The 13,228-nt window shown below is 35.1% G+C and overlaps 1 protein-coding gene and 1 pseudogene across 1 annotated transcript; both read left to right on the forward strand.

Annotated features, from left to right (window-relative positions):
• On the forward strand, positions 1-6,473 carry LOC114420030 (peroxisomal fatty acid beta-oxidation multifunctional protein MFP2-like). The gene is made up of 18 exons (XM_028385869.1): positions 1-226; positions 491-562; positions 1,229-1,294; positions 1,381-1,434; positions 1,518-1,585; positions 1,667-1,748; positions 2,123-2,178; positions 2,485-2,787; positions 2,871-2,957; positions 3,445-3,619; positions 3,738-3,859; positions 3,973-4,136; positions 4,215-4,469; positions 4,549-4,670; positions 4,808-4,929; positions 5,033-5,181; positions 5,257-5,395; positions 6,248-6,473. Exons 1-18 carry the CDS (start codon positions 127-129, stop codon positions 6,284-6,286), a joined length of 2,175 nt encoding a protein of 724 aa, XP_028241670.1. The 5' UTR covers positions 1-126; the 3' UTR covers positions 6,287-6,473.
• A 2,161-nt stretch (positions 6,474-8,634) lies between these two features.
• On the forward strand, positions 8,635-13,228 carry LOC114420031 (annotated as a pseudogene).

Consider the following 13,228-nt stretch of genomic DNA (forward strand, 5'->3'; position numbering starts at 1 on the left):
TGGAAGCAAGTTTTTCGTGCAGAGTCACCTATTCAACAGGACTTTCCGTTCACGACACTCCCTTTTATCGTTTCACTTCCGTCGTCGTCGTCTTCAATTTTGGATCTTCGAATCGAATCGCATCCTATGGGTAGCAGCAGAGGACACACGCTCATGGAGGTTGGACCCGACGGGGTTGCCGTCATCACCATCGTCAACCCTCCCGTTAATTCACTTTCCTTTGATGGTACTATTACTATCCCTACCTTAAAAATATCAATTTCATTTCGAATCAATTTTGTCAACGACTCATCCAAGTACAAACTAAATTGTGTTGACCGCATTTGATGATCTAATAGTAGTACCAATGTTTGTATATTCATATAACGGATTTGGGATTGTTCGGTCAAATTAACCAATGTTTCAGATTGATACAATTTTCTTCATATGTTGTTCTGCTATTACTTAAGATGACTCTATGTTGCTCATCCCTCTCCCTGTTTGCCTCTAGTATTGCGCAGTTTAAAGGAGAGTTTTGATCAGGCGATACAGAGAGATGATGTCAAGGCAATTGTTGTTACAGGTATTGTCATTTTCTTTTGAATTTAACAGTTTCTAAGCTTGGAGATTATACAAATGATTGGGAAGGGATAGCACTTAAGTTTTTTCAATTTAACAAGATAGACTTAGTAATTAGTTAGGATTTGATATTGAAAAGCAGTATGATGGTTTGACAGTGGAAAGTGGAGAATTAATAAATTTCTGATAAGTCGTTTGTCCCAAGGGATAAATGTAAATATAAAACTTTTGAAATAAGAAAAAGAGAATCCGATAGATAACCACCACTTGAATCTTATACCCAAATCCTCACCCTCCATGATTAGCAATGACCAAGTGGCAACTTAGGATCTTATCTAATGAAATAGTTATCCTTGATCAAATTCAAAAGTCTCCCAGAGTCAAAATTCATAATTGTTATGACCAATCCTATTGTACAACTGGTAAGGTCATTGATATCTTCCAAACCATCTAGAGTAGTCATCCTAACTCCTTAACTAGACTAACTCCTATGATATGATTCGCTGAAGTTTCAAACTGTAAAGAAATAAGACGCTCTATTGGTATTACAAAGAACTAGAGGAAAAGAAAATGAGGCAGCAGCAAAGTTTTGGGCTTCACCAAAGATATTTCTTGGACAACTAGCTTATAGGTACAGTATCATAACTGAATCTTATTTTACTTTTATTAGGTGCAAAGGGAAAATTTTCTGGAGGTTTTGATATTTCTGCATTTGGTGGTATTCAAGAGGCAAAAGGTACTTTCACAGTTTTGGGTGTGTTTCTAAGTTCTAATAGTTGCATTCGTACTCATTTTCTAATTCTTTTCTCTCCCTTCTTATAGAGCGTCCAAAACCTGGTTGGATATCAGTAGAAATCATCACTGATACTATTGAAGGTACTTTGTTTTTTATGAAACTCTGTAATTTTTATTCATTTTTCATTTTGTGCTATGTTAAATCTGTTCACTTCATTTTTCAGCGGCTAGGAAACCATCAGTCGCTGCCATTGATGGCCTTGCCTTGGGTGGAGGATTAGAAGTTGCAATGGTACATAATTCCCAACTGATTATGAAAAGAAACATTTCTTCATAATTTTCTACAAAATATTACCAATTCCTTCTCATATAGGCATGCAATGCTCGGTTATCAACTCCAACTGCTCAGCTAGGCTTGCCTGAACTTCAGCTTGGAATAATTCCTGGATTTGGAGGTAGTAACTGATTCCTCTCTATTTTCGCCAAATTTACTTGTATTTGGTGTATGAATTCAAATTAAATTCATCTCTATACCTAACCTTATTTTTTTATTCTCTAGTTTGAAAACATACTTGTTACCGCTGTTACTGGTCATTGTTGAGTGACATGAGTTACAGAGAAAGCTTTTTGAAGTTTAAGTTTAGCTTGCTTTTAATGAATTTATTAATTTATTACAAGTTTGGTTTAATACCTTAGTTCGCACGTTAGATAGGCCTAGAATAATTTGTAAAACGAAGTTAGACCATAAGTAACAGTGCATGTCTAGTGATCAATTATCATTATTATTTTTTTTCTTTAGTATTGTTAACCTGGTTTTAAATTGTCTTAGGAACACAGCGACTTCCTCGTCTTGTTGGTTTGACAAAGGGACTTGAGATGATACTGGTATGCTACATTTTATGCTTCCTTTAATAAGTTTGCCATTCTGTTCAATGTTAAGAACTGATCTGAAAAGCTGGTGCATTCAAACTCAAGGTCGGTGATCAGGCAAACAGCATATTTGCAGTTATATGTTTAAATTTTGTAGGACAGAACATCAGCAAATTTTTGGTTCAGTTCTCTACTTTGAGTGGAATTATATTTTTCTTTTTACAGAAAGTATTCAAAAGTTGTGGGCTGTTGCTTCAATGTTCTTGTCCAGTGATTTTCGAATAATTTCTTTGACACTTTTTTTTCCCTTCTTAAATTAAGGCTTCAAAACCAGTTAAAGGGAAGGAAGCTTTTAGTTTGGGGCTTGTTGATGGTTTGGTGTCACCTAATGATTTGGTGAACACTGCACGCCAATGGGCACTGGATATGTTGGGCCACCGACGACCATGGATTGCTAGTCTTTATAAGACCGAAAAATTAGAACCCCTTGGGGAAGCAAGAGAGATTTTGAAATTTGCACGAGCTCAGGCTCGAAAGAGGGCTCCTAACCTCCAGCATCCTTTGGTTTGCATTGATGTTATTGAAGCAGGAATAGTAGCTGGTCCTCGTGCAGGACTTTGGAAGGTTGTTATCTGTCTCCAGTATATCTTTTTTCCCCTTCATTTTACTGTTGCAAAAATGTGTGACATTGTGTTTAATCTTTGTAGGAAGCTGAAGCATTTGAAGGACTTGTAAGGTCAGATACTTGCAAAAGCTTAGTTCACGTATTTTTTGCTCAAAGAGGAACATCCAAGGTTTGTTGGGGTTTTGTGTCTTAATTTTACCCTTATTTTTTCCGTTCAAGTGTCGAAACTAGCTATCAAGACAAAAGAGTGTTCATATTTTAGCTTAAAAACATACTTTAAACTTTTGCATAGAAAGATTGAATGTTACATAGATTAAAACTTTTACACAATGTATTTTTCACATTCTTGGGATTAAAGATAGGCTTGGTCCATTTCTAATATGGCATCAAAGTGTATCTAGTCTTGATGTTGGACCACCCGCAAACGTTTAACCTTGCAAACTTCAGACTCCAGATGTACCATCCTAGACCTGCACATGAAGGTGGTGCTAAGAACTTAGATGCACAACACATTAGCTAGAAATATAGTCAGAATACTCCTTATAATGTTTGGGAAATAAGGTTTTGAAGCTGCATTGACTAGCCTGATTCTGAGTGCTAAATTTTTGTATAAATTCTTTAGATATCAGTTTCCCAATACCTCTTGACATGAACAGGTACCTGGGGTTACGGATTGTGGTCTGGCTCCAAGACAAGTCAAGAAGGTTGCCATCATTGGTGGAGGACTAATGGGCTCTGGAATAGCAACAGCTTTAATTCTTAGCAACTATCCAGTCATCTTGAAAGAAGTAAATGAGAAGTTCTTAGATGCTGGTATCAATAGGATTAAAGGTGAGAATATATTTTTATTAGTTAGTTCTCACTAGTCCCTACTCACACTGCACTTTTAATTAAGAAATAACTGATGCTGTTTGCCTGTTCTCATGTAATGTTTTCCCCCGTTGAGCAGCAAACTTACAGAGCCGTGTAAAGAAAGGTAAATTGACCAAGGAAAATTTTGAAAAGACCATCTCTCTTCTCAAAGGTTCCCTTGACTATGAAAGCTTCAGGGATGTGGACTTGGTGATAGAGGTTGTATAATGAACTCCAAAATATATTTGCTTATTTACTGTTCTCAGAATCATGGTTGCATGTTATCCAATGTTTGGGTGATTATAAACTTATGGTGTTTGATGTCTGGACAGGCTGTTATTGAGAATATTTCCTTAAAGCAACAGATATTTTCTGATCTTGAAAAGTATTGTCCACCTCATTGTATACTTGCAAGTAACACTTCCACAATTGACTTGAATCTGATTGGAGAGAAGACAAAGTCTCAAGATCGAATTGTTGGAGCCCATTTCTTCAGGTGGTATCTTGTATTTGAAAACTATTTTTTTCCTTGCTAAGTCTTTCTGATCTATATATCTGACTTGTGCTTCCTTAGTCCTGCACATGTTATGCCGCTTCTGGAAATTGTACGTACCAAGCAGACCTCTCCCCAAGTGATAGTTGACGTGTTAGATATTTCAAAGAAGATAAAGAAAACTCCAGTGGTGGTTGGAAACTGCACAGGATTTGCTGTTAATAGGATGTTCTTCCCATACACGCAAGCAGGTCTCTTGCTTGTTGAACGTGGTGCAGATGTTTATCAAATTGATAGAATAATAACCAAATTTGGAATGCCCATGGGGCCTTTCAGGTACTAATTATTGGATAAGTTCTTGATATTTTCAATCAGTTCTTGAAGTGCCTGATTTGTCACGTATTTACTAATGCAGATTGGCTGACCTTGTTGGGTTTGGTGTGGCGATTGCTACTGGCACCCAATTTATTCAGAATTTTCCTGAGCGAACTTATAAATCAATGCTTATTCCACTTCTGCAAGAAGATAATAGAGCTGGTAAAGATAAACTCTGCATCAATTGGAATTCTGACTAGATATCTGTGTGAAATATATTTACATAAAAATGAAATGCTCTGTTGTATTCCACTAAACTTAATCACTAAAAATCTTTGTTTAACATGTGCTTCTAACAGGCGAAACAACTCGCAAAGGGTTTTATTTGTATGATGATAAACGCAAGGCTAGTCCTGATCCTGAATTGAAGAACTATATTGAGAAGGCTAGGAGCATTTCTGGTGTCTCCGTTGATCCAAAGGTCTTTTTTACTCTTCCTAATTCATACCATATTTGTTTATTAGTGAGGAAACAAAATTTGAAGTCAATTTTTAATCTGATGTTGTGAATCTGAACCTGGACAGCTTGCCAAATTACAAGAAAAGGATATCATAGAGATGATATTCTTTCCTGTGGTGAATGAGGCTTGTCGGGTCCTTGATGAAGGTATCGCAGTCAAAGCAGCAGATCTTGATATTTCTGCTATCATGGGCATGGGTTTTCCCCCTTACAGGTTTGTCGTATTATTTATTTGGCACACTTATCAAAACTTTGTACTTTTTCTAAATTTTGGGATTGATTTCATTAGGGGAGGCATCATATTCTGGGCTGATTCTCTTGGATCCAAGTACATATATTCAAGATTGGAGAAATGGTCAGAGTTGTATGGGGAATTCTTCAAGCCTTGTGCCTACTTGGCTGCAAGAGCTGCCAAAGGAATTCCTCTGGTGAGTAACCTATGCTGATTTATTTCCATTTCATTCGTACAGAACTTTTGTCCTGTTATTCTAGGATTGTTTAGCCAATGTTTTTTTGGTCATTGGCATTAGGTTGGGATTGTGTGCAGATTGTTCTTTCCCATAGTAGATATTGTAGGAATATTAGACTCGTTTTTAACTCAAGAAAATATAGATACTTAAGGTAATTTTGAGATCTAAAGGGCACTTCACTAACTCATTGTAACTGTAGCCAGAAAATCAAGATCGTCTAATAGAATTTATCTATTACAACTATGCTTGATAGTACTAAAGTATAGCACTTATTAGAATAAATGCTAAAATAGTTAACCCCTTTACTTTAATAACTGTTTTAAACTCTTAGCAAAGCAAACAAGCCTTAGATTGTCTTCTTCCCAGTACTAAATAATGATCAAACCTTAAAATCAGTTTATGCACTTCAGGAAATAACCAACACCGCTATTCATTTATTACTTTTTCTTTGGAGTACAACATTCCAGAATTCATTCTGGCCATACCTCTTCATCGTGACGAGTTCTTTTTAAAAAAGAAAGTGTACAATCACATGAAAAGTTTATTTATTTTTTGACATTTTCCTTCTATTTCTTGGTGAATTAACTTTTTTTGCATCAAGTAAGACCTTTTGACAAACAACAAAACAAAGATAACCTAAGAAAATAAACGGCATATAAATATGAATGTTATTATTGTCTGCTTCTTGAACTCAACATATTGTCTTTGTCGTTGTACCCGAATTATATCACTTTCCCAATATGATATTTTTTGACAGTCCTTTGCCATTAGTATTGCTCTCTAATGAATTTTGTACTTATTCTATTGCAGAGTGCCTCTTTGGAGCAGCAGGCAAAGTCTCGCATGTAAGAAAAAAACAGCTCATTACGTGTTTACTGGATTGAATTTTCCTTTCCCCGTTATATCTCCTTTCAGATGGTAGGAATATAGTGGTGACTTGAGAAATAGCTTATAATGTACGATGAGAAAACATTTGAACAGCATAATTATTTAAAAAATAAAAGTATTTTTAGTTTAGATTTGTGTGTTTCTTCCGCATAGCCATTGTCGGTGTTTATTTGTTACTAGAATAGACGACGAAAATGTAGGTGGTGATGGAGCGTGGAGCATGGTTTCTTCTTTGTATGTTTCATCATAAGTTAACTGTTGCAGTGCTGCTGATTATTGTTAGGTAAATGTTAATCAATGTTATTAAATCACTGTTGAAAAAAGTATCTTATTGAAAAGCACAAACTATAATTTGTAGGATTAACTGTTTTTAGTCACTGATTTCAACCGTCAAATCTTGTTAAATGATGATGTGATATTTGTTTGATTATTGTTAAATTTGCAGCAATTAATTTTTTGGCAGCTCAATATCACCATAAAATTGTTTGCTTGAGTGTCTAAAATATAATATTAAATAACTCTAGTGGTTTTAAACCTTGGGTAATTGCTTCAATTAACCAGGCTTGGCCAGAAGTGGTGGCGGTGATTTTAACAATAATTATGATGACAATTATGGATAAATTAGGATGGTGACAAGGACAATAAAGGAATGATAATAAACATTGTTCAACTAATGACGGTGACAAGGGGTGATAATTGTAGTAGCATTAGAAATAAGAGAATTGAATAATTTGCTTTTACAAAAAAATATTTATTTTATAAATTATACTAAAATAATTTGTACTGAAAATTAACTAAACTATATTTTATTCAAACATATTTTGTTTCAAAACAAGTATTTGACAAAATCTAAGTTTTTAACCATCTCATACAAGACCTAGATAAGATAACCTTCAGTTTTGCTATGAAGTTAAATCTTGATAATCTCAAACATTTGGAAAAATGTAAACTATATTTTTGTGTGAAAAAAAATAGCAAGGAGATGACACCTCAAAATACTAGGTCTAAATTGGAGTATTCAAATTCCAATTTATAAGATTAGTATACAGATCTAAATTGCAAACAAATTTTGTTATGGTTATTTATACAAAAAAATTTGGTTATGATTTATTAACCTACGGATAGAAAAGGTGAAAGTGTTTCTTCGATCTCTAATTATTTCTGCTAACTTTTGTTGATAAATTGAATAGATTTTACCATTATTATTATATTTTCACAAGCAAAATTAGTACGATATGGTGCGTTTATTGAAAAATCAATTTAGATGTGGTATTTTATATTTATTGATCTAAATTTGTTAGTGCATTACTCCCTACCAATTTCATGATAATTATTTTTTTTTTCGTATAGGCATATAAGGGATGCCAAATGAGTTGATCTCTCACGATGCGATTCTAGATTTGGACTTCTTTTTTCCAAATTTCAAATTGTTAATGATAGAACAGGCTTGCAAATCATTTTCGAAAAGATTTTATTTTTGTGTGGAGTGGCAATTTTTCTAAAGTTTTCCAGATCTGAGTTTCAAAATGTTGTCATTGTTTCCAAAAAAAAAAATCAGTATTTGTTTGTGGTGCACTGGGGTGGCGACTTTTTTAATCTGGGTTTCAAAATCGTGAGAAATGTCAAAAAGGGGAGTGGTTTGTTGGAGGCGACGCTATTGACAAGGCCGTGGAAGGTGAAGATCTTTAGTTCGAGGGAGGGAGAAAAGCAGAAAGAATTTCTTTTATGAGCATCACTTTCTCGCATAATATTTAATGTTTTTTAAAGTAGAAATTGATTGGAAATCACACAATAATTTAGTGAGTTATATATTTTATTCTCTCTTAATTTTATAACTTTAATATATTTAATTCATAACAGAGTGTATAATGAGTGTATTAAGCAATCGTAGCATGTAGTTATAATTTTAATATGTTTAATTCATAAGAGAAAATGTGTGGACGAGTGTATTGAGTAGTGTGTTGTTAATATTTTTCTCTCATGTAGTAATAGAGTGGAATGTGCATTTTTAATAAATTTCAAGGAAAAAATACATAAAAAAGTGTTAAAAAATATGATAGTAATATATGTTTGTGTGATAAATCGTGCGGAAAATGATAGTCTTGCCTTGGAAATAATGAAATAATAATATGGCTGTACACCGGTTTTTGGGGCTTGTCAGTCGCCATTTCAATCAGAAAAAAGAAAACCTACTATATGATAAATTTTTAAGAAATCATATGAACTGATGATTTTTTATCGTTTGAGTGTGCATATTAAATAGCTATTTTTATTAGGTGAGTCATTATTAAAGTGAAAGGACATACAGTGCCTTATAAAAAGTTCAAAATATTGTACCTAAATCTATCAACTACTAGTACTAGCATTAAAATTATAATTTTGAGGAGTGAGTGATGATAACATGAATCGGCCGATAGAAGCATAGATTCTATGATGTCATAGGTTTTTGTTGAACGAACACAACATACAGACACCTCTTCTTGGAAAGTCAAACCAATTCAATGAGTAGCTCATGGAGGTTGCAATCATCACCATCGTATGATGCTATACTTTTCCCTTCTTCCATCGCATTTACATTGTGCCTTCCTTCCACTTTTCCTGTTCCCAAATCAGATTAATTGCATCCTTTGAGACCTTGATGTTTCCTTGTCCACATTTTTCATTATCACTCTATTTTCTTCATATTGCTTAAGATTACTCTATGCTGCTAATCTCTTTTTCTCTCTAGTAATGCGCCGTTTTAAGGAGAATTTTGACCAGGCTCTACAGGGAGACGATGTCATGGCAATTGTTGTTACTGGTATTGCAATTTGCTTTTTAATTGGACAGAGTCTAAGCTTTGAGATTTTTCAAATAACTGGGAAGGGACGGCACTTAAGTTTTCTCAATTTAACAATATAGACTTAGTAATTAGGCAGCATTTGATATTGAAAGTGGTACCATTGTTTGTCACTGGACAGTGGAAAATGTATAGATTTCTTGGCCAGCTAGCTTGTAACTACAGCATCATAACTGAATCTTACGTTTGTTTTTATGAAATTTTTTATTTGCTATTCATTTTTCATTTTGTGCTATGTTAAATCTATTCGCTTCATTTTTCAGCGGCTTGGAAACCATTGGTTGCTGCCATAGATGGCCTAGCCTTGGGTGGGGGCTTAGAATTTGCAATGGTACGCATTACCAATTGATTAGGAGAATAAATTTTTCCTTATAAATTTTTACAAAATATTACCAATTCTTTTTCTCATATAGGCATGCAATAACCCCAATTGCTCAGCCAGGCTTGCCTGAACTTCAGCTTGGAATAATTTCTGGATTAGTAGGTAGTAACTGGATCCAAGATTCTCTCCAAGACTCTTGGCTAATTTCCCTAGCACAACTTGATTTTTTTTTTTAAAAAAAAATGAAAAGTTAGACCGTGAATGAGACACTCTAACAGTGCATGTCTTATGACTAATTGTCCTTATTATGAACTTTTTCATTAGTATTATTAACTTAGAAGTTAAATTGTCTTAGGAACTCTGCGACTTCCTCGTCTTGTTGGTTTGACAAAGGCTCTTGAGATGATGCTGGTATTCTACATTTTATGCTTCCTTTTTATAACTTTGCTATTCTGTTCAATGTGAAGAACTGATCTGAAAAGCTGGTGTATTCAAACTCAAGGTTGGTGATTAATCAAATAGCATATTCACTGTTCCATGTTTGAATTTTGTTGGCAGAACATCAGCAAATTTTTGGTCCAGTTCTCCACTTTGAGTGGCATTATATTTTTCCTTTTACAGAAAGTATTCAAGAGGTTGTGACTTCAATGTGCTTGTCCAGTGATTTTCAATTAATTTCTTCACCACTTCCCCCCCTCCCCCCTTGTTGAATTAAGACTTCAAAACCAGTTAAAGGGAAGGAAGCTTCTAGTTTGGGGCTTGTAGATGGTTTGGTGTCACCAGATGATTTGGTAAACACTGCATGCCAGTGGGCCCTGGATATCGTGGGCTGCCGGCGACCATGGATTGCTAGTCTTTATAAGACTGACAAATTAGAACCCCTTGGGGAAGCAAGAGAGATTTTGAAATTTGCACAAGCTCAAGTTCTAAAATGGGCTCCTAATCTCCAGCATCCTTTGGTTTGCATTAATGTTATTGAAGCAGGAGTAGTTGCTGGTCCCCATGCAGGACTCTGGAAGTTTGTTATCTGTCTCCAGTATACCCTTAGCCTTTTCCCCCTTTTATATTACTGCTGCAGAAATGTGTGTGACGTTGTGATTGATCTTTGTAGGAAGTTGATGCATCTGAAAGACTTAAAAAGTCAGATACTAGCAAAAGCTTAATTCACGTATTTTTTTCTCAAAGATGAACATCCAAGGTTTGATGGGGTTTTGTGTCTTAATTTTACCCTTATTTCTCCCCCTCCAAGTAACAAAATTAGTTACGAAGGTTATTCTAGCTCAAAAACATACTTTAAACTTTTACGAGAGTTATGGCCAAGGACTGAATTTGGCCTTTATTTCCCATAAAGGACCTTACAAAAGTTGTTTAGTAATTGGTCTAGAGCATTGAAATGTTTTTTTGTATTAAGCGTTTGGGTAATCGATCAACCTTGACGTTGAACTAACTTTTGGGATTAAGTTTGACTTGGTTTGTTTGTAATATGGTATAGGATTGTATCTAGTCCTGATGTTGTGTCACCTGCAAATATTTAATCTTGCAAATTGGAGACTTTAGATGCCCCATCCTAGACCTGGATGTGAATGGGGTGTTAAGATGCCTCACATTAGCTAGGAATTTTAGTCAGAATACTTTTTAAAGGTTTGAGCTATCCTCCGTCCTTGGCCAAGGTTAGGGGGTTGAGTTAGGTTCAATCCATCTTTTATAAGGAGTAAGGACAAATAAGGTTGTGAAGCTGCAGTAGCTAGCCTGATTTTATAACAAAGGTTTTGTGTATAAAATTGCTTGAGACACTTCTCAGCAGGTTTGAATACATGTATATAAAAGAGAGTTGCAGAGAAAATTAAAAGAGAAACGTACAAAAAAGGTGCACCTAATATATTGTCTACTAAGTACAAGTAGAGACAACAAAAGTCAGTTTACAAGTAGAGACAACAAAAGTCAGTTTAAAAAGCTGGACAGCAGACACAAAATAACAACTTTTCTAACAGTTCTAAATTTTTGTATAAATTCTATGGATATGAATTTCCCAATAGCTCTTGACATGAACAGATACCTGGGGTTACAGATCGTGGTCTGGTTCCAAGATACGTCAAGAAGGTTGCCATCCTTGGTGGAGGACTAATGGGCTCTGGAATAGCAACAACTTTAATTCTTGGCAGCTATCCTGTCATATTGAAAGAAGTAAATGAGAAGTTCTTAGATGCTGGTATCAATAGGATTAAAGGAGAGAACAGATTCTTATGAGTTGGCTCTCACTAGTCCCTACTCTCAAGGTCGAATTGTTGGAGCCCATTTCTTCAGGTGGTATCTTGTATTTGAAAACTATTTTTTTCCCTGCTATGGCTTTCTGTTTCTGATCTAAATATCTGACTTGTGCTTCCTTAGTCCTGCACATGTTATGCTGCTTCTGGAAATTGTACGTACCAAGCAGACCTCTCCCTAAGTGATAGTTGACGTGTTAGATGTTTCAAAGAAGATAAAGAAAACTCCAGTGGTGGTTGGAAACTGCGCAGGATTTGCTGTTAATAGGATGTTCTTCCCATATACGCAAGCAGGTCTCTTGCTTGTTGAACATGGTGCAGATGTTTATCAAATTGATAGAGTAATAACCAAATTTAAAATACCCATGGGACCTTTCAGGTATTATGCTTGGATAAATTCTTGATATTCTTAATGAATTTTTTAAGTGCCTGATTTATCACATATTTACTAATGCAGATTGGTGGACCTTGTTGGGTTTGGTGTGGCGATTGCTACTGGCATGCAATTTATTCAGAATTTTCCTGAGCGAACATATAAATCAATGCTTATTCCCCTTCTCCACTAAGATAAGAGAGCTGGTAAAGCTAAACTCTGCATCAATTGGAATTCTGATGATATCTGAGTGGAATATATTTATATAACAATGAAATGCTCTGTTGTATTCTACCAAACTAATTCACTGACAATCTTTGTTTAACATGTGCTTCTAACAGGCGAAACAACTCGCAAAGGGTTTTATTTGTATGATGATAAACGCAAGGCTAGTCCTGATCCTGAATTGAAAAACTATATCCAGAAGGCTAGGAGCTTTACTGGTTTCTCCGTTGATCCTAAGGTCTTTTTATCCTTCCTAAATCATATCATATTTGTTGGCTAGTGAGAAAAGAAAAATTTAGAGTCAATAAATTCCACTGGATCTGATGTGGTTCAACCTGGACAGCTTGTCAAGTTACAAGAAAAGGACATCATTGAAATGATATTCTTTCCTGTGGTGAATGAGGCTTGTTGAGTCCTTGATGAAGGTATTGCAGTCAAAGCATCTGATCTTGATATTTCTGCTGTCTTGGGCATGGGTTTTCCACCTTAGAGGTTTGTCTTATTATTTATTTGACACACTTTCAAAACTTTGTACTTGTTCTAAATTTTGGGATTGATTTCATTAGGGGAGGTATCCTATTCTGGTCTGACTCTCTTGGATCCAAGTACATATGTTCAAGATTAGAGAAATGGTCAGAGTTGTATGGACAATTCTTCAAGGCTTGTGCCTACTTGGCTGCAAGAGCTGCCAAAGGAATTCCACTAATGAGTAACCTAAGCTCATTTATTTCCTTTTCATTCAAGCAAACTATTTGTCATGTTATTCTTGGATTGTTTAGTAACTTAAGGTAATTTTGAGGTCTAAAGGGCACTTCACTTACACTTTGCATCTGTAGCCAGAAAGTCAAGATCGTCTAATGGAATTTGTCTATTAAAACTA

Source organism: Glycine soja, chromosome 7, assembly GCF_004193775.1.
Source record: "Glycine soja cultivar W05 chromosome 7, ASM419377v2, whole genome shotgun sequence".
Taxonomy (NCBI): domain Eukaryota; kingdom Viridiplantae; phylum Streptophyta; class Magnoliopsida; order Fabales; family Fabaceae; genus Glycine; species Glycine soja.

Coding starts and splice junctions, on each gene's coding strand:
- LOC114420030 (XM_028385869.1), top strand. CDS start 127: ATGGGTAGCAGCAGAGGACACACGCTCATGGAGGTTGGACCCGACGGG. Junction 2,788..2,870: donor CTCGTGCAGGACTTTGGAAG/GTTGTTATCTGT, acceptor TAATCTTTGTAG/GAAGCTGAAGCATTTGAAGG. Junction 4,930..5,032: donor GTGTCTCCGTTGATCCAAAG/GTCTTTTTTACT, acceptor GAACCTGGACAG/CTTGCCAAATTACAAGAAAA.